Source organism: Micropterus salmoides, unplaced genomic scaffold, assembly GCF_014851395.1.
Source record: "Micropterus salmoides isolate LMB-PRFRI ecotype aquatic unplaced genomic scaffold, ASM1485139v1 Ms_hic_scaffold_7, whole genome shotgun sequence".
NCBI classification, from domain to species: Eukaryota; Metazoa; Chordata; class Actinopteri; order Centrarchiformes; family Centrarchidae; genus Micropterus; species Micropterus salmoides.
The window spans coordinates 13,544,855-13,565,109 of NW_024044459.1; the positions used below are offsets into that span (position 1 = coordinate 13,544,855).

General features: G+C 38.7%; 1 protein-coding gene across 2 annotated transcripts in view; it reads left to right on the top strand.

Moving 5' to 3' along the window:
• ksr2 (kinase suppressor of ras 2) overlaps nucleotides 1-20,255 on the top strand; it is a 119,927-nt gene that overhangs the window by 38,203 nt on the left and 61,469 nt on the right. Inside the window, exons 4-5 of one of the 2 annotated variants that reach the window (XM_038704594.1) lie at nucleotides 5,901-5,936; nucleotides 7,177-7,678. In XM_038704594.1, coding sequence (XP_038560522.1) covers nucleotides 5,901-5,936; nucleotides 7,177-7,678 — 538 coding nt within the window. The remainder of the gene's footprint in view (nucleotides 1-5,900; nucleotides 5,937-7,176; nucleotides 7,679-20,255) is intronic. The other variant, XM_038704595.1, reaches the window with a different exon arrangement.

Sequence of the window (20,255 nt, forward strand, 5' to 3'; positions counted from 1 at the left end):
CCTTTTGGCTGTTAACTAATTAGCAGACTGTAACTTTGAGTCCCACTGATTACACTGCAAGAACATCCACAAACCCTCAACTTTAAAGAGTCCAGATTAAAAAGGGACACTGCATCTATTGAATGCAGCCATTGCCCTTTTCAACATATCCTGTTTACAGGGGCAGTAAAATAGACCAGCCTCTGTCCCAGTGGCATTTCACTGCCATTTAGCCCAAAGAAGCATCACATCTAGAGGTAATTAGTCTAATTATGAGGCTGTTATCTACCTTTCTCAAAGCCTCACTGCATGTTAAGATTTCCCCATTTATGGTGTTGGGGTATGCTATTTGCATTAATCACTGAGGAGAAGCAGTCGTAAGTGCTTGGTGCATTGTTTGGATTGGCAGTTGATGTGGAGATGCAGTGTTATTCAGGGGAGAGGAGAGAATGGAAGATTGATGATGATGTAGCTCCAAAATTACATCTGAAGGTATGCATAGATGCTACCAGCAATTGCATAAACATGCTAATAGGATCTGTCTATGAGGGTTTGTTTAAGGAAGGAACATTTTGGGAGATACATTTATTCACTTTTTGAAAAAGAAATAGATGAAAAGGTTGATTACATCTTTAAATCTGTGCATTAAAACCTGAAAAGCTGAAAACAAATGTCCTCATTTAGCTTCTTACTATGAATGATGGGATCCTACACGAACACACTTCACTTGTCAAGTGCGAAGATAGTGTCAGTTGAAGAAGGTAGTGAGTGCATGTAAACGGTGATGCGACAGCTTAGCTTTGAACTGAACTCAACGAGGTGATTTGAATCAGCAAAGTGATCAGTGATTTCCGCCTCTAGCCCAAACATGGGCGTGGTTTCAGTCTTCGAGTATAATGCTCTGGCAAGAGACCACAGACGTATATTCTCCGAAATGTCAATGTTAAGTTCTTTGTACAACTGAAGACACAAATGCAAATCTTACTGGACACCAGATCCAGTTATTTTTCCTGTGTGAGTCTTTTCGTTGACTGACATCCAGCTCCTTTTAGGTTCACCAATCCTTCTCTTCAAATCACACATTCATATTAGAGACTGTAATCCAGCTAATTAGAGCAGACATCCAGCAGAAATGTCTAGTGCAGAGGTAATTTTTCAAGACGCACAATTACACCATTTAATGATTTGGCTGAAGAATGTGGCATTGATTGCTTGCTCATAGCACCATCATCATTTTATTGCAGTTGGTCATGAACAGTGCTTGCAAATGTATTATGATCGTTGTGTACTATGATACAGTTTAAATATTACTTAATGCACCTCAAAGAAGGGGAGCAATACAGTAAAAGAAAAAGCAGTAATGTAATGGGAATTCAGGAGCACAGTAGGAATGCTTTTCACAGAAATTGATTGAGCATAGTCAAGCCTTGATATCAGCGAGTTACTGCTCTGTTGAATTTAGCCCCTAGAAGTTGTGATAAGTTGCAACATACTTTTTTCCTCTATCAAAGCTCTCCATGAAAAGTAACTTCTAAAACTTACTCTCTAACAAGCATAAGCCACTCAAATTAACTTAAAACACAGTTCTCAAAGGGGTTATGGTTATGCTCAGTCTGTGTTCTTCATCTCATTTAGCAGCACACTTTTTTTTTGGTTTGCCTGAGGCTTTTGCTTAGGTGAGATCATGTGAAACAAGAAATTCACAAGTCAAGTCCTGTTAGTATTTTGCTGAAGCAGTTGCTAAGATACTGTGAGCTTGATGAATTGACTCATTACTTGAAGCAACAGTTGCATGAATGTGATTCAAGTTCATTGCTTCTCTTGCAGAGAAATATCACTTGGGTGTCAGCTTGATAAGCACTGTCAAAAGCATTTTTAAAGTGAGGTTACCTCACGCAAGAATATAATTACCACAGGGATGCTCACAATTTAAATCAAAGGTGATTGGTCGACATGTCTCGTTAGATTTTAGAGTGCTAATTTCAAATGGACTGTACAAATTGGCACATCATGTGTCAGGTATACAACACAGCTAGATCTGACCAAAAGCAATCAGCTCTCTGTTGCCTCCCATCTGTAAGCTCAGCGTCAGTGGTGTGAACTCATCAGTGGCCGTTGATTAGTTTTAGTTGTTCATGTGGGGTCAAGCTGAACTTTTACTTTTCTCAGTCGCCCGTTGTGGTTTTATTCCTGCTAATAAAGGAGGCTTGATTGAGCATCCCCCTCATCTCTCCCTACATTTGTGGATGAGCACTCTTTTGGGCCCACTCGTCCTTTCTGCATCTTGATGTCTGTCTGAAGGGGTTTTTAGGGTTCAGATGTGGGCCTCTTAATGTGGGTCCAGGCACAAGTGTGAGTGTGAGCATGTGAGCTGCAGAGACAGCTTGACTCGAGAGACCCTACTAACTAATTTCCATGGGTGTGAATCACAGCTGTCAACAGGGTGTATATTTGTGAGACTAATCAATCCTTTCATGTGATCTGTATTTATGGAACATCAGTCGATAGAAAAAAGGCAGCTAATGCTGTTAATACGACTGCATGTCTTCAAAAATGAGCTTTCAAGTTTTCCATTTCACATGTTGACTTTTCACAGAAACATATTCTGTGCAGTGGATAAATTACCATGTGCCATGCAGTGCTGAAAACCAGCAAGTTTCCATGACAACCAAATTCACTGATTAGACAAATGTTTGGCCACTGAAATGAATCAGCTGAAAATAGCAAAAAAAAGGCCTAATAAGTCAAATGATCGAACAAATTTTACTGAACAATTACGTTGACATGTCAGCAGTGTGGAAGCATTTTAAAGTAACCGAGAAAGACGCAAAAATTTGGCTGAATTGTCTCCTTGCACATCCACTCCATCTGTGGCCGACTTCTTAGAAAAGGCAACAAATGGTCTGATCCGCTTTAAGTGTTTCTGTCACTTGTTTCTGAGAAGTCAAATAAGCTAGCCGCACCTACATTTGGAGTGCAGGTGTATTCAAGCCTTTATGGTAAATCCACCGAAACAGACCATTGCAAGCTGACAGGCAGGTTGGCAACTTTATCTTGTCATTTTCTCTCTTTACAAAGACAAGTGTTGCAGTATTAGAGTCTGACCTGAAGAGAGGCCATGAAGTCTTCATGCCAAAGAATTTTCATTTCGGTGCATCCCTACTATTGGGGTGGAGTTTGCAGTGCTCAACAGTGATTGGTCATCTTTTACAACTTGCATACGGCTTCATTCAGAAAATAAGAAAGGACTGGGTGTCTCTTGTATCAATATGACATTTCTTGTGATGTTTCTTGACATTAGGAACAAAGTTATGTTGTTGGCTTCCCAAATATAAAAAAAAGAGCTAGATGGATGGAATGAACGTGGAATGAACGTGAGAGAGACGTTTTCAGAAAGTGAATAAGAGGCAGCAGCAATAAATGGACAAAGCTAGTAAACAAGAGAAATAAAAAGTTACGATATAAAGTGGAAATAAATAGCAAACACTTCACACCATCAACTGATCATTGCTAGAGGGAGAGGTTGCGGAGTTTTCAGTCTCCTTTTCATCCATTCAAACATCACAGGACATACAAAGAACATGATGTTGAGACTGTTTGTTTCTTTGTGTGTGAAAATCAAGTTTGCTCATGGGTCTAATTTGCCTAATCTTCGTACAAATAGGAATGCGCTTAAGGGACTTTTAAGTTTCTAGTTTAGTTCCTTTATTTTCTTGTTATAGCAATGTCACTCCAGTTCCCAGATGCCAGGTCTTATTATCGTGGACCAGTTTTATCAAAACACATCCACACAAATAAGATCAGAGTTGTAATAAACCTGAATTATCCTTTAATGTAACACAACTACACAGTGAATAAAACAAAAACAAAAACAAATTTCTCGAAGTTGGATACATGGTTTACTAAGCTTCACTAATATTTGCTTATGTGTCTTTTTTGGGGGTCAAACCAGGACTTCACCTCAGTGAGTATTTGATGTGGCAATAATTAGCAATAACATAATTTAGTTTACCATAATGTTATGTTTGTATCATTTTTCCAAAGCGTTTGGCAAGTGTTTGCTTTTGTTTCCCTCTTCACGCCTCTCCTGAACCCGCCGTGTCTTTGTCGGTCCCCTGAGTCAGGGTCCAGGTCGGAGCTGCTGTAAATCACCTCAGTACTGAGCTTGCCCGTTCGCTTGGCTCCAGAGATTTTAAAGATATTAATCCATAAACATTCCAGTAGGACCGCTAACTGAGCTAACTAGCTATTGACAGCTACAGTTAGCAGCAGTTAGCGATAACTCTGGTGATATGCTGTCCCCTGTTTGTTTAGAGGATGAATTCAACAGGCCAATTCATCCATATTGTATCTTTAAGTTGTATGTATACTGTTGCCTTATGCGGCATTCAGACCAAACGCGAATTTAATCCACGCAATGCTTTGCTGGCGGGGGTTTTATCGCTGAACATCGCTGGAGTTGCCATTACTACAGCTGTACCCAAAGTAAACATTTTGCTGTGATTAAATAGCAATAAAGGGATCAAACTGATGCTTTAACTACAACTACAATATGATGCAGATTTGTTACACATATGAATTCATGCTTTGTCAGGACAACAACTTCTAAAATGTTTGTTTTCTGAATTGAGTTTGGTCCGGTTTTTATATAAATATGAAGTAGTGCCAAACGACGCTAACAACATTGGAACCAGATGTGCACGGAAACTAGCTGCTGAGAAACTCCAGTGAAGATTAATCAACGTTATAATCCCAAAAACTAAAGTAAAAAGCTAATTTAATAAAAGCAGCTTACTCCAAGCTCCTCCCTCGAGCAAACAGCGTAGTTGTCAGAGCATAATCTAGTCCGACCATGGGTGTTTATTTGTCCAAAAGCTGGAGCCCTGCTCCCTGCTCCTCTAGCCCAAGTTTAGCATCTCTCAGCATGCAGCAGCGTCTTTGCATTGACTTTGTATGTAAACTCACCTCCCCAAACGCTCGCTTTGCTTTTGGTCTGAAAGCACCATTAGTCCTTTTACTATAGAAAAAAATGATATTTTTTGATGCATCTGCTCATGCTTTGAACTCATGAGTCAGCCAGGAGAGTTTAATGGGCAGGTGCTAACTGGAATGAATGGGATTTTTACATCAGAAGGCCTCCCAAAGTCTTCAAGGAGAAAACTGAATGAAGATGTATGTGTATAGTGTTCCAACCAGTCATTAACTGCACCAGTATTTCTTTTAAAACAAAATGTTTTGCTATGTTTGAGTAACGCTAAATATAACCTTTGGACAACTTGGGTGGTTTTTTTGGGGGGGGGGTGGGGGGGGTACCCACCGTCAAGATGACTAAAATATATTTTAAAAAGCCTTGAAAATTCCTATATATTATGTCCCTTGTGTGTTTGCAGCTGTCTCTTCCCACAACTCGTTGTTCCTTGCGGCCTCTTCTTCATAACATTACAGAATAGGAAAGGCTGCAGGCTTTCTTTCCCATCAATTTTGCAATTCCACCGGGACCTTTTATGGGAGATATTTTTCGTGGCTCATTTGAAGTTGCTGATGCTGATATTGTGTTTGAAGTTTGTGTTTTTGATGCTTATAGTTCCTTAGAGATAATGTCACAGGGAAGAAAAATAATGACACACACACAAAAAAAGTGTAGGTGTATTGATAGAAATTTGCATTAAAAGCAGCTTAGTGGTCAATAGCAGTTTTTGAAGGCTGCGAGGTCAATTTTGCCCACACTTAGTCATGCATGAGATACTGTGTCTGTTGAGATGAACCCAGGATCAATTCTACCAACATGATGTTTTGTTTTGCTGAACAGCCTCTTGGCTATGCATAACTGCAGACATAAAGACAAGCGGAATATTGCAGACTATTTCAGCTGTGTTTCTGCCAGATCAATAAACACATTCTTTTTTTGTTTCTTTCTGAAGAACAACTTGAGGAGGATAAATTGCACAGTAACGGAGGTAATGTATTGTCATCTGAGCTCAAAAAGACTCATTTTGGCTGCTCACTTCAACTATTTTGCCTCTGTTGCTCTTTGTTTCTCATTCGACAGAAAGTTTACTTTCGGTAGAAGTCGGCTTATGTTATGACTCATGCAGCTTTGCCCTGTTCTGTTTTGGCGCACTCTTCCATTTTTCTCACTCTCTTGCTCCATCCATTCATGCTAATCTGCTCCACATCAGCATATTTGAACACCACTGCTCTACTAATAAGTTCACATCAGATGACAGCAAAGTTAATTCTTCATTACCCAAATTGAGCACATTTGCTGGTTGTAAATGTGTGCCTGTTGCCAGGATGGATGTTTTAGTATTAAGTGTATAATAAACCCCATTTTGGTCAAACATGAAACACCATATTACATGATAATGTTTACCCAAATTATGAAAAAACATAACCCAAGTGGTATCTAGACATTCGGATAGTTTTATTTGCTCTGGTATTGATGAAAAATTGAATTAGATTCTTTTTTTCTTACACAAAAGAACATGGGTTCAACAGTTTTAATGGGGAGAAAGTAGATAGAATAGTAGAAAGTAATTCCAATGAAAATTCTGAGATCTATGGATTATCCAGAGTAAGCAGGACATTGTTTCTGGAAATGTTGCCTTTAATTTTTCAAATTACATTTTTAAGAAGTTGTGATCAACATTAAAAGTTCCATTTACCTCCATTGTATAGATTTTGAGGGAAGGCAAAGCAAGTTTATTTGTAGCACAGTTTTCAGCCTTGATTTAAAAGAACTGAGAGTTTCAGCAGACCTTTCTGGGAGTTTGTTCCAGATATATACGGTGTATAAAAACCAAACGCTGCTTCTCCATGTTTAGTTTTGAATCTGGGGACAGTAAGCAGACCTGGCGACCTGGGGGGTCTGGATGGTTTATAATGTAGCAGAATATCAGAAATGTGTTTTGGCCCAAAACCATTCAGTGCTTTAAAAACTAACAGTAGTATTTTAAAATACAATTTTGACAGACAGAATGTGTTAGGCGGAAAGCTTACAGAACGCTTACAGACAGATATCTCAAAACCTAATAAACTAAAAAACTGTTTGCATGGCTAGATTCCACTACAGATAAGCCAGAAAATATATTATTTTGTAATTAGTGTGAACTCTCGAACATGCATTTTAGGAAGTATTTCAAAACCAGGTGTTATGTTGGCATTAAATCAATCTCTATCTCTGTCCTCTTCCAACAGGGAGCCAGGCGAAGCAAGACTGGTCCATTCAGTGGCCCACCTCTGAATCGGGCAAAGAAAACACTCCTGTGTGCCAGCCAGAGGCCAGTCAGTGGATCCGGTTCCAGCTCTCCCAAAGCCCCAAAGTCCAGTCCAAGTACAACCAGCACATGTGCCACAGCCCCCAGGCCCTGGCCCCCCCTTTATATGCCGATCGGCTGACCGTTGACAGCCCTGCCACAGGGCTCTTCAATCCCTTGGACTCTGGTCATCGCTCCCTGCCCCCATCACCGCGCCAGAGGCATTTTGGCCACACACCTCCTCGGACTCCCTTGGTGGTCAACACCATGACCCCGCCTGGCACTCCCCCCATGCGGCGAAGGAACAAAGTGAAGGCCCCGGGAACGCCACCTCCGCCGAGCCGCAAGCTCATCCATCTGCTGCCGGGCTTCACCGCACTGCACCGCAGCAAATCCCACGAGTTCCAGCTGGGGAACCGCTTGGATGACACACAGACACCAAAGTAAGGGTTTTACTCTTCTGGATTCTTAACGCCAAACAGTCGTGGCCAACAGTTTTGTGTTTACTTAATAGCCCAAATTATGATACATGTGTAAACATAAATGTCTGAATTCTAAGCAGCATCTGAAGCTATCACTCCCAAATTGATTTACAGGTATTTTAATGCAGGAAGCAAAACTAGACAAAAACTAATTTTAAGTTAATAATGTATTCTGATGCTGCCAAAGATTTGTTTACCCTTGTAAAGGCCTATATTTTAAATTATATATCAGTTGACACTAAATTAAATTACACTAAATAGGTTTTTATCTTTACACACTCTTAAGTTACGTTGGTTAATTAAAAAGCATGATCTATAACACAAAAATAAATAAATTAAAAAGCATGCTTTTTAATTTATTTATTTTTGTGTTACAGATCAGTCGCATGCATCACATAAATAAATGTTACCCTGCAAGCATTTTTTATGTAAATGTGCATTATTTGCCCATTTTCAAGCATTTCTAATAATATTATATATTTATATATTTTAAGATGAACTGATCATAATAGCAAACCTACCCTTAGAGATAATAATAATTATAGTGATATAATCAGTGGAGGAAGTATTCAGATCCTTTACATGAACAGTATAAAAATGTCAAGTAAAGTACAAGTATATCACTTTTTTGTGGATTCAATTACCATCCACCACTATTATTATGTTTCTATTATACAATGCTTTATTAGTTACAACAATAGCGTATTGTGCTACTATATCAGTAATGTTTGAACAATTGCGTCAGCACAAATGATATGTGATAATATTTTTACCAGTAGGTGTCATTAGTGAAGATTATGTTAAACAAGCCTTCGAGTAATTCATCTATAGACCATGGAGCTTGCTGGAAAGTCTTTAGAAAGCCTAATTTTGCCTTTAAGTTATTTAGTTATTTATTATGTATGCTTGGAAGGAAGATGATGTGGAAGGAATGATGAAATAACGCCAAATAATGTTGGAATTTAGGATTGCGGCTGCATGGCTCTCATTGCACAAATTTGTTTGGCTTAAAATTTACTTGTTTTTAAAGTTTCTTAGAGACAATATTCCAAATTATTACTGACCAGTTCATTTCAGCAGATAGCCTGCCTGAAGCGAACATTCAGAGATTCAGTCCTCCCTCTCCCTGATCTGTACAAGGTTTTATAACGTAATTCCATCTGATGCAAGTAGAATAGAAAGGAAGTTAAGACCCCACCTTTCATTTCAGCAATTTTACTTGAGCGTAATCTTCCACCAGAGCTCAATCAGATTAATTCCTAGGACGACATCATTGCCCATAAAGAACCAATGGCCTATTGGTAGAGATAAGGGGCCTTGAGGCTAAGTTCCTGACTGGTCATGCCTGTGTCTGGTGCTATGCTGATCAGATTTGGCCACGAACAGGGTCCACCACTGCTAGGTAATCAGGAACCAGAGTCCGCCTCAGGAGAGCTGCACTCATTTTGATAATGCCATTACATGACAGTGCCCTATCAGTGCTACACTTGGTAAGTTAATATTTAGGAGTTGTCCTCTGCTTTTACGATGGCCATCTGGGTTGTTTTTTTGTGTGCTTGGTTGCGGACAGGGCTGCATCCACACATGTACGCTCACGTGGGTGGTTGAATCTGTATCTGCACAGTGAGGAGTGGATCATAGCTGAAGTGAATAGGCTCAAACGGCATTAGAGAATTGATTACCGGTCCCTGAGCGCTGATAGAAAGCAGGCTGTGATTTGAGCCCCTCTAATCAATGGCCTGTGTGTGCCTGGAAATGTTGCAAGTCATTGAGACAGGGCAGATCTGCTGGCTTCTCTGATAGCCAAGTACCTCTCATAATACATCATAATTGGTTGGAGGATGGATGGTGCTGGCAAGCATCAAATTGGTGGTTCAGTTCTGGCATGAGGCACCCGTACTTGTTTGTTTCGAATCTGCATGCCTAAGAGAACTGACTTCATTGCAAAGTTTGCGTCTGTTTTTTTTCTTGATGCAAATACCTGAAGTTAGAAGCCTGAAAGTTCACACCATACTAGAGTTTGTTAAGTATTGTAGTAAGGTTTCTATTCCTCGCGTTGTTTTTTCAGTTAATGGCTCAAAATGAAAAACAACTTACAAACATTTTACCGGAACAAACCAACCCTGAAAAATATGTCTAAAATATTACACAAAAAGGCTATTTCATACTTTAATGGCTGCTTATACCCTATTCCTTCTGTACTACCCGTATTTCCCCCCATTACCAACCTCAAGATTTTAATAAGCTCACAGTACTCCTCAGGTCCTCATTTTCTCTTGCTTAATTGCTTGGCACTGTGGCCAGGACACAATGACCAGGGATTACCCTATGACCCCTAGAGACATTTTTCTTAAACTTAATGAGATATGGGCTAAAATCTCATTATCACTGCATAATACAGCACAGGGACTATAAAGCTGAATGTGCAAGAATGCTCGGCATACCAGGTGGAAGGAAATCTGAAGTTTGGTTTTGATGCTGATAGATGTGACGTTTCATTTTATGAAATGTACTAATTGGCCATTGTCCTTTTGCTTTGGAAACTTTCAAGTATTTCCATTAACTTCAGAGATAAAAGATTTCTTAATTGCTGCACCACACCTTTTTACAAGGACATATCAATGTAAGTTAATTGCATTCTGCTTTGCTTTTCTCTTCTTGGTATGTTAATAGTCACTACAATGTGAAAACTGGAGAAATTTATAATCTAAAATTGAAAAACTGGCAATTGATAATCAAAGCAAGTTGGATTTAGATAAGGTGTTCATATTTTTTGGCCTAATACAGTCTAAAGAACTTATTTATTAAGGTTAGCTACATTGTGAATTGTCTGAAAAGTTGGCATTAAGTGCTTTTAGGGCATCTTAATGGTCTTTTTAATGCGTAAAAGCCTCTATTTCAATGTTTATCCGTCTTCAGCTGCACAAGATGTGTTTTTCAGATACAGTGCAGGAGGGGTACTGCAATCACGGTCTGAAAATTGTTTCCAGTCACTTTTATTGTAAAAACTCAGCAAGTCTGCCTCTGTGGACCCTCATCTTTTGCTTTATAGCTTTGTGCTTCTTGGTTTAATGTGTTTGTCTGTGTGATAATGTGTTTTCCTTTCAGTTTGCAATGAACCATGCATAGAAATCATGAGCAAATTACCTCCTTACCAATGACTTCAGTAATATCTATGAATCTAAGATAATCTCACCCTGACATGATGCAGCTTCCAATTTTGCAAGTTGCAATGCATAAGAAAGCAAACTTTCACCTGTGTGGAGCAATTGGAGTCTTCCTCTTCACTACCTGTCAAATGCAAGTCCAAATATATTCAGCTGCGTTTCAGCCCTGGTTTAGTCCTCTGTCTACTGACAAAGATATTTGGGTTTGTTTGGCTCGCTACAGTAGATGCTTAACTCTCCTCACTTTTAGCCATTTTGAACTGGGCACATATGTTCATTTTTGACTGACCTCAGTTGTACTTTCAAGAAAAGCATTACTAAAAATATAGCACAAAATAATATTCAATTTGATTTCACCCAAAGGTTATTCCCCACCTCCCACTGAAAACCAGTACGACGTTTTATGTACTATGCTGACAAATAGTGTCAGCATCGTTTACCAAAGAAAACACTCCTTATCTGTGTCAGATAACTAGCAACTTCAGCATTAATTGTATATTATTATGACACAATACTGATCTATGAAACCACTGAAATTGACATATTTTCTTACCGTGATGTCTAATTTAATAAAAGTACATTCACATTTGCAGCAGATCTTTGGAGATACTGTAGCTACATAGCAAATTATTGTTGTTCCTATAGTAATGATTCAGGCTCTTGGTCAAATAGATGTAATTTAAAAATAAAACTTCTGGTATGCTTTTAATAACAAGTAGCATAATCTTGCCAATTAGTAGCATGTAAAGTCATTTGTAAGTGACACGATTTCCTGTCTTTTACAGCTGAAGCCTTCAAAGAAGTCTCACATCTTATTTTTTCTTGCTTCAACCCTACATTAGCATCTAACACCTCAGATTTTTACAAAGCTGATTGTGACACAGTAAAATGTTTTGCAGTATCATTGTATGTATGTACAAATCCTCTAAACCAACAATTTGTCAGAAAAGTACTTGTTCCATCTCTAAAAAACATTGAGACACACAGCCTGAAGCAAGTATGCAGTTCAGGAAGAAGTAGTATTTTTACAGTCAACCCTGTTTACATCTGGGCCTTCTATATCAATTTGTGATGACTACAAAGTAGCAAAACACATTCCCCATCCTATAATTAATGTTTTTTCCCCCAGTATGAAAAAAGCATGCTGAGTCCAGGGATGTTGCCAAGTTTAGGGGAATTTAGGGAAGTAATTAGTTTGAAATGAGTCTGAGTCATTCAGTGTACACTCACAAAAAATATGCATATAAGATAGAAGAATACATTTCATTTAAATCATTAAACTACTGAATTACTTTTCTAGAGTGTTTAAATAACAATTCTCTTTTTGTTTGTTATTAAAGTAACAGTCTATCTAAAAACCTAAGGCAGCAAATACTCTATATACTATACTAATGCACTTGAACAATGCAGACTGCTAATGAATTAGAAAAGGAAACCAAAATGAAAACCATAGAGCCAAAAAGGTTTAAGTCACACTTCAGAGTTTCATGCCAGAGGAGAGTTTCACCAAGTATGTTTGAAGCCCTTTATGAACTTAACTAGAATTTGCTTCATATTGCTTCTATTTCTAAAACGTGAGGAAGATGTTGACATTTATTTTTATTTCCCAATTATTTTCTTTTTTCATGAACAAGTTAATTACCAACAACCAGGCAAATAACAGAATCTTACATAACCATTACACAACAGACAAGGACATTTAATTTGAATTTCATCCAAAGAATACAAAATGTGCTTTTGGACTTATGTGACTACTTGAATAAGTAACATTGCTTTCAAACTAACTAACCTACCTAAGTAAGTCTCCAAGCTCAACAAGAAATCACAATCTTCCAGTCATCAGTCCCAAAACATGTATTTTCTGTAAACACATCCATCTTGGCAACCCATTTGTGTTTGCCACACAAAGGGAGAGCACTGCTGTATGGGATCAATACAGAGCCAATACTACTGTTTGTTCTGGTGGGATGACTGAAGCGTCTGTCATCAAATCATTGTTAACTTTGACATGATAGATTGCGTCCAGTATAAAATGAATTTTGAAATCCAAAGAAATATACTAAGGTGTGGCTCACATGATGTTTCTGAGTTAGAGAGACAGAACATTTATTTCTGTTAATGCATTTAACGTCTTGTCAGGAAGGTGAGAATTGCTTAATGACGCTATCCTTTCCCCACATTTAGTAATTTGATTTTGAAATGTGAGAACCAATTTTTTCAGTCAATCATCATCATTTCTACCCACCCTATGGAGCACCTGCAAATGCTGAATCACATACATACTGTACAGGCTCACATACTCGCACAATCAGTAAATCAGTCAAACCAACAGTGCCCTTTTTTGACACAGTCAAGAGATTCGCTAATCATTCTCTAATCTAAGGTCCTTTTGTACATTCCTGTTTGTGTTTCCACAACCTTCTAAAAAGTGGTAAAAATTAGACAAGTTAGACTGATGATGAACTAAAATTCAACACCATTTTTTTTTTTTTTAAGATAATTTAGATAATTTTTGCATGCAGTGAAAAAAGACGTTCTTTGAAATGTACTACTGCTTGAGTAAGATGTTTGAATGGATGCTGGAAAGTAGTATTGCAGAGGTAGAAAGGTTGATTAAAAACATTAGAAATGCAAAAAAAGTCCTGTCTCTAAAGTAGCAACAATCTGGGTCAGGGTACTTTTAAACTTTTTTTTATTTGAGCAGGAAAATTACAGCTTATTATATATCAAACTATAACTCGATCTTTACTTGTGGCTGGAAAAATTAGAAAATTAGTTGTTTTTTTAACAAGATGCAAAAACCAACAATCTGACTTGATTTCCCTTTTTGTTATTTACAGTACAGGAACCAAGGTATCAGTTAATGGATTGTTGTTGCTCTCATGTTGAACAGTTCACCATAAAAATATATAATGGATATAATAAGTACATTTCCATATAGACGCAATTGTGCTGCCCAAATAGTCACTTTGTGGGTGTATGAGGTATGATGAGTGCTGCCTAATAGATATTTTTGTCCAACCAGAAATGAAAACAATAAAACCAGGCCTGAACCCTTCAGAATAAAAGCAATCATCACCAGAAACTTACCAGAAAAGCTCAGTTCAACACAAAAGTGCTCAAATCCCAGCTCACTCTCCTTAATATTTTCCCACTCTCTGTTTTTGCCTCAAGTGGGGAAGTTTACTACACAAAGTGCAAGACTACGGGTTGAACAAGGAGTAAAAACCATGAGGCCTGTAAAGGCTGCAATACCCCTATAGCTCCTGGGCCATTGGAAACTAGCACCTCTGGAGCAGGGACATTTTTGGATCCATGAACTGTAACAGAAGAACTAAATTTACACCCTACGTCTGTTGGGTGTAAATGTCAAAACAAAGGCTAAATATCGGAGTTCCTGTAGGGGCTCCTGAATCTGCAGAGAATAGAATGTAGCAATAAAATGCCTTTTTATATCTGGAAACTTGTTGGTAGAAACTGACAATGCCAGTTGAACATAAATACAAGACTTTGTTACAAAATAGCTTCTGAAACGCATTGATCACCACACTTTTTTTGAGGCCTATGACAGATATAAAACCTAGCAGCACTTTTTAGGCAGAAGTGTAACATCAATTACATTTTGCTTATGTTGCAGGCTTTCTATGTCTCTCCCTCTCTGTCTTTATTGCACAACCCCCCCCCCCCCCCCCCCACCCCGTGCCCTTTTCAAAGCGAAGAGGCACTTTGGGCTGGAGTGTCAATTAATGAACCTCGTTGTCTATGTTAATGAGTAGTAACATGCGTGCGTGGAAAAGGCCAAGTGAGTTTTCAGTCTGTCACAGTCCCACTTGGCACGTCACACCAAGATCGTTGTGGAAAGTGGGCGTATTTGTTTTTCCACGGTCTCTTGTCTTGCCTTACGCCCGCCTGTAGAAATGGTAATATCATATAGTTAATGCCACCATATGAGACTTTCACAGCTTTTTGAATGTTAAGCACTTTCTTATTGAATTTGATGTTTGCTAATAAATCACATGACGCCGGGGGTTGGCATGATTCACCCTCTGCTTCTCTCAGGGTAATTCTACCATGCAACACTCAGGGGAAGCAAATTTGCATCCATTCCATGACTAATTTAGCTGTTTGCTTTCACTGAGTTGGTGTACACATCATATATAACTCTCCCCCTTTTCCTTCCCCCTTTCTCACTCTGTTTCCTTTTCTTTCTCTCTTCACCCCTCTCATTTTGCCTCTCTATTGAGAGCCTGTCAATGTGTTATAGTCATCTGTAACATCTACCAAGACAGAAAATAATTTTAATAATTTTTTTCTCTGGAGCAAAGGAAACTGTGATGAGGTTGTGGTGACGTTGACTGAGATAAAGCGTTACTAAGAGAAAATTCACTAAAGAGCTATGAGGTGGTACATACTTAAAGGGACTGTGATCAAGATGTAAACACATAGGTTAACTTCAGGACTAGACTGGAACCTGCTATTACTCTGAAATTGATTGGGTTCTTGTTCGATGCTGTTTAAGGTTTGTTTTACATCAGCATTGTTTGAAAACACAGCACTTAATCTATATTTTCAAATATGATATGAGCCAAACTACATAAAAGCTGTCTTTTTTCATCTAGAAGTCAAACACTATAATTACGCAATTGCATTTGCCATTAATTGATAGAGTAACACCACAAGGTGAATCAAGGCCATTGTTTTCTATATCAAAGCGATTTATTGGGATGATTACATGTACTTTGACTAGGAAAAAAAGAAGGCTGTGTTATAGTTGATTGACTTTTAGATTTATTACCTCTTTTGACATGGTATGTAGTACAAAAAAACATATACCGTGCAGTAGTGCCATGATAGTGGGTCGCGAAACATAATTTACCTTTCCATCCACTGATAAAGAAGATTATTTTATAATAATTTAAGAATTAGTACAGCTGCGTTAATCTCATCCATCCTTCATGCCATTTTTCTGCTGCCATTTGATGATTGTAGCTAGGCAGCTGGCTAGCTATTTAAGAAGATGACATCTCTGTTGTTAATCCTCTCTTGCTAAACCCTGATTGGTCAACTGTTTCTTCAACTCGCTGAAACAGCAATCACAGTCAGTGGGCATAACACAAGACCGATTCGAGTTGCTGAACAAATCTAAGACGTTGGCAACGGTTCAGAGGTCTGGAACCAGGCTGATCTGGTAACATAGATTGAAGCAGAGTAGTATGGTTTGATTTCCTGTAGTTGGATACACCTTGTGCACTGATTTCGAACTGGGACTAAACTGCTGACTGGAAATATGCTTGAGCTGTCGAATATGGGCTCAGACAGACATGTGGCAATCTATCAGAAACAAGTATCTTCCGCGGCTGTGGTATAATTACATTTAACAGTCTATATTAAGGTTAGTTTTTCTTGTGGTTGTCCGTATAACACGCCACAAAACACGAAAAGGGTCCGAAGCTCCCGTACAACAGCAGAGTATAAAAAGTAAATCATCTCACAATTAAATGCAGGAACTCCACACTCAACTGAGTTGAGTAATATTACTCCTCAGTTGCTGAGCTTTGTTTCATGGACCAATCTGTAATCTGAAGACATGTTTATTGCTTTCCACCGTGAAGAAAAAAACTCATGAGGATTCTCTGAAAATTCAGCAGGCGTCAAATCGATGCCGCTGTTCCCCAAACGATCTGCTCAGATACAAATCCGTCTCTCCCCAGGACACACGTTGTCACATTAGCTGGCGACCTTTGACCCTGAGGGGATAATTGGTCCCACATTCACTGTGTGGTTAAGTGTACTGCAAAACCCATGTATGTTGGCGCTGTAAGATAATGTATGTGTGTGTGTGAGAGAGACGGAGGAGGAAGCAATGGCTTCAATGGGTGGCTTAAAGGGGAATGCGAGTGGGTATCTTTTTTTTCTCTGCGGACGAAAGCTCATCCATGTTAATCAGGGCTTTGGCCCCTTTGCCATTAATGATAAGTCAGGTGAGAGGGGATGTCAACACCAGGCCCTTAACAGCCCACCCCCCCTCCATCAATCCACCCAACTATCGGCTGTAATGGGCACTCATCCCAGCCTCCACCAGCGGCACAGAAATTGGAGTCATGATTCTGAATTTATATGAGTGTTTAGGAGCGGTGGTTAGCCCAAATGCCATTGTTGCTGGTGGAGAATGGATTTATTAGGCTAATGGTTTTTTTCTGTGGTGATTTGTGAACAAGTGGGAGCTGGGTGGGGTGGATAACAGGATTTGCTTGGGTGATCAGAAGTTATCCTTCAAAGTTTTATAATTCTTTTCTAAGGAAGATGGAGAAAAGGATCTCAAAATACCAAGCTGTACACAAGAAAGATTTATATCATTTACACTGTGCTCAAAGCATTTAGTTAATTTTGTGGAAATCTTGTTGTGCTTTAGAGTTAATTACATGAAGAGTCCCAGCATGGTCATCAAAGTCTAATTTCAAACTGTTTTACGGGAAGATGAAACATTAAATTTGAAAGTGTGCAAATTATGACAAACAGCGCTCTGACGGAGACCAAGCAAACTAAAACAGGCCATACTAGCAAGATGCTTTCTGATTTATTAGACAGTAGAGTACGGCTGTTTAACTGTCCAACAACCATAAAGGGAGTTATCACCATTGTTCATCATTCAGGCCATCAAGTGGAGGCTTTCATCTCAAGGTTTCTCTCTGATGGTAAAGTCAAGACAGAAAATATCTGCTCCCGGTTACATATTGTCCATAACCCCCTCCTTCTTTTTAGGCTCGCTGTCATTTGCTGCTCAGCCTGTGCTTCAAAACTACCACTTAACCCTGCACAGCTGTGGGCCAGATAGCTGGTCTAGCTTACAGTCCTGTTCCTGTTACTTGGATTAGAGAGTTTATGGTTTGAGCTATGGTTTCATTTTGACTGAATTGAGAAAATAAATTCTCATTCAGTTTGATGCTGGGGGGAAAACACACACAGCCAAGAACACACATGCATGTGACAGATAAGAGAGGGAGGCCTCAACACTTAAGACCGCTGATTGCTCACATAACACAACTTAATTTTTTTTGATAGATAAAAAGATCTTATTCAGTTTTATAAAACTAACTATAAAAATACATGTCCTGAATTTACAAAACTGTTTTTGTGTGTTTTTTTACATTTGGAAGTTACATTTAGAGTTAGAAACATCTGAATCACCACAATGAAAGAAAATTAACAATTATCATTTTCTGTATTTCCTCCACTGTATCTGGTTCAAGACTTTTGTGTTTTCCATCTCTGTAAGTGCAGTGCAGTAGGATATTCTGTATCGTCCTTATTAAGGTAATCGGCTGACAAATTCTGGTTGTTATTATGCCAATGCAGATTTTTTAAATTTATGGCTGGCTAAGTGGTGCAGAGGACAAATGCTCGTGCATGTAATGCAATAGTTTGATTCTAAGTTCCATGTCAGACGACATTGTTGGTTTTTAATTATAACATCTTGAACTTTAAAAGAGAAATGAATCCTCTCAGCTTTTTCTATTTCCTTACATTTCTCTTGTATTGATTGCATTATTTGTTAACTCTTATTGACTCCACTAGGTATTTATCCCATTGATGCTGTTAGTGTCAATAGCTCTTACTGGTATCTATTGTTGTTACTCTCACTTTACCAATGCTTGTACGTTGTTCCTCAAATGTAAGTTGCTTTGGATAAAAGCGTCTGTCAAATAAGTAAATATAATGTAAATGTAATGTGGGTAAACATAGGAAGGTGTTTGAATTCCCACTTCCATGTATTCATGTAATGTACTAGTATTTCAATCAATCGATTAGATCTAAAAGATTAGATCCATTTTTATATTATTACGACATCCTAATATAGTTAGTAAAAAACATTGCTGTGGAACTAGAGTCCTTTTTAAAGGGGCATTATGGAGTTTTCAGCAGCCACTAGCGGTGCGGTTTTAAGATTGCTACCAGGCGTGTGCTCGTACGCGTACTCGCTTGAACTCATGAGCGAGCATAATCCAAAACACAACCACTTTGATACAGAAATCCTGCAATAAATGCAGGAACACCAGCATGCAGGCTGTGGCTCCGTAAAGTTACTTCATTCAGCGCAGCCAGCTACATATCAGCACAATATTCCCGGAAAAAAGTGACAGCGGATATAGACAGACAGGGAGACAGCTTCACACAATATACTGGAAACTCAGGTAAACCCCTACTGCAACATTATAGTAATATCTTGATGTTGAACTAATCCATGCTCGTTACATGATCACGGTACATTTACTGCATTTAGCCAACGTACTACATCGTTTGCTCACCCGCTGCTTTCTGTATCTTTCACTGGAGGCTCAGCAATGTCAGCACAGCTAAATGTATTGGATGCTAATGAAACGGGTAGTGAGCTGCACTGAATATTATAACGAGATTGTATCACTCTTTATAATAATAAGACCGCAGTAAGTAAATTTACTGTAGTGTTAGTACATGGCGTTAGCTGGCTGCTCCTGGCTGCACCACTATAGGATAGTAAACGAATTATTCCACATTTGCTTTTTACTGTTACATCCTTTCTTGCAGGCTAAATCAACAGTGGTAGATGGGATAGTAACATGGGTCGCATTAGTTGGTGAAGTAATGTGGAAAGCGATATAACTTTACACCAGATAACATTAGCAACTGCTCGGCGTTAGCCTGCGAGCTAACGTGACTTTATCTGTGTTTCTCCAGCTTTACTAATGCTCACTTTGTTCTTGCTCGACATCATCTGAATCTGTTTGGTCTGATGGGCTTCAGCACATAAAACTTTATGCGTCAGCGCTTGTATATCTCGTGATTTAGTAAAAAAGGACCTTGAAACACACCTGTGTGTATTTTAATGCCTCAGAGACAAATGGTTCTTTATTCCTATTCATCACAAACAATTCAGCTACAAATGAGGTACACTTAGAACATTTCATTTAGATGTTCAAAAGGCATCAGCTTTTGTATCCAGTCCATCAGTGACAAACATCAAAAAGTTGGCTGCCAAAAATATTTCATCACTAATCTGCACAACTTTTCTTGACAGTGGGCTTTCAGAGCATTTCAACACTGGAGAATTACTGTGTTGCCATCTTAAGCCTCTTTTATGGAGTCACAGAACATCTCTTTCAACAACAAATTATCACCAGGTGGTGGAAATGTCTGATGTACAGCACCGGTAATGACAGAAAACAATGGTGCCTGAAGAAATGGTACTAGACTGAAGAGTATTAAGAATTAATACTCCTTTTTTGTTCCAGATCACACTGTCTACTGCTCAGAAATTAAAACAAAATGTTATTTGTTCCAGATAAAGTTACATGGAAAAAAAGTGTTTCGTCTCATCTCATTTGTTCACAATG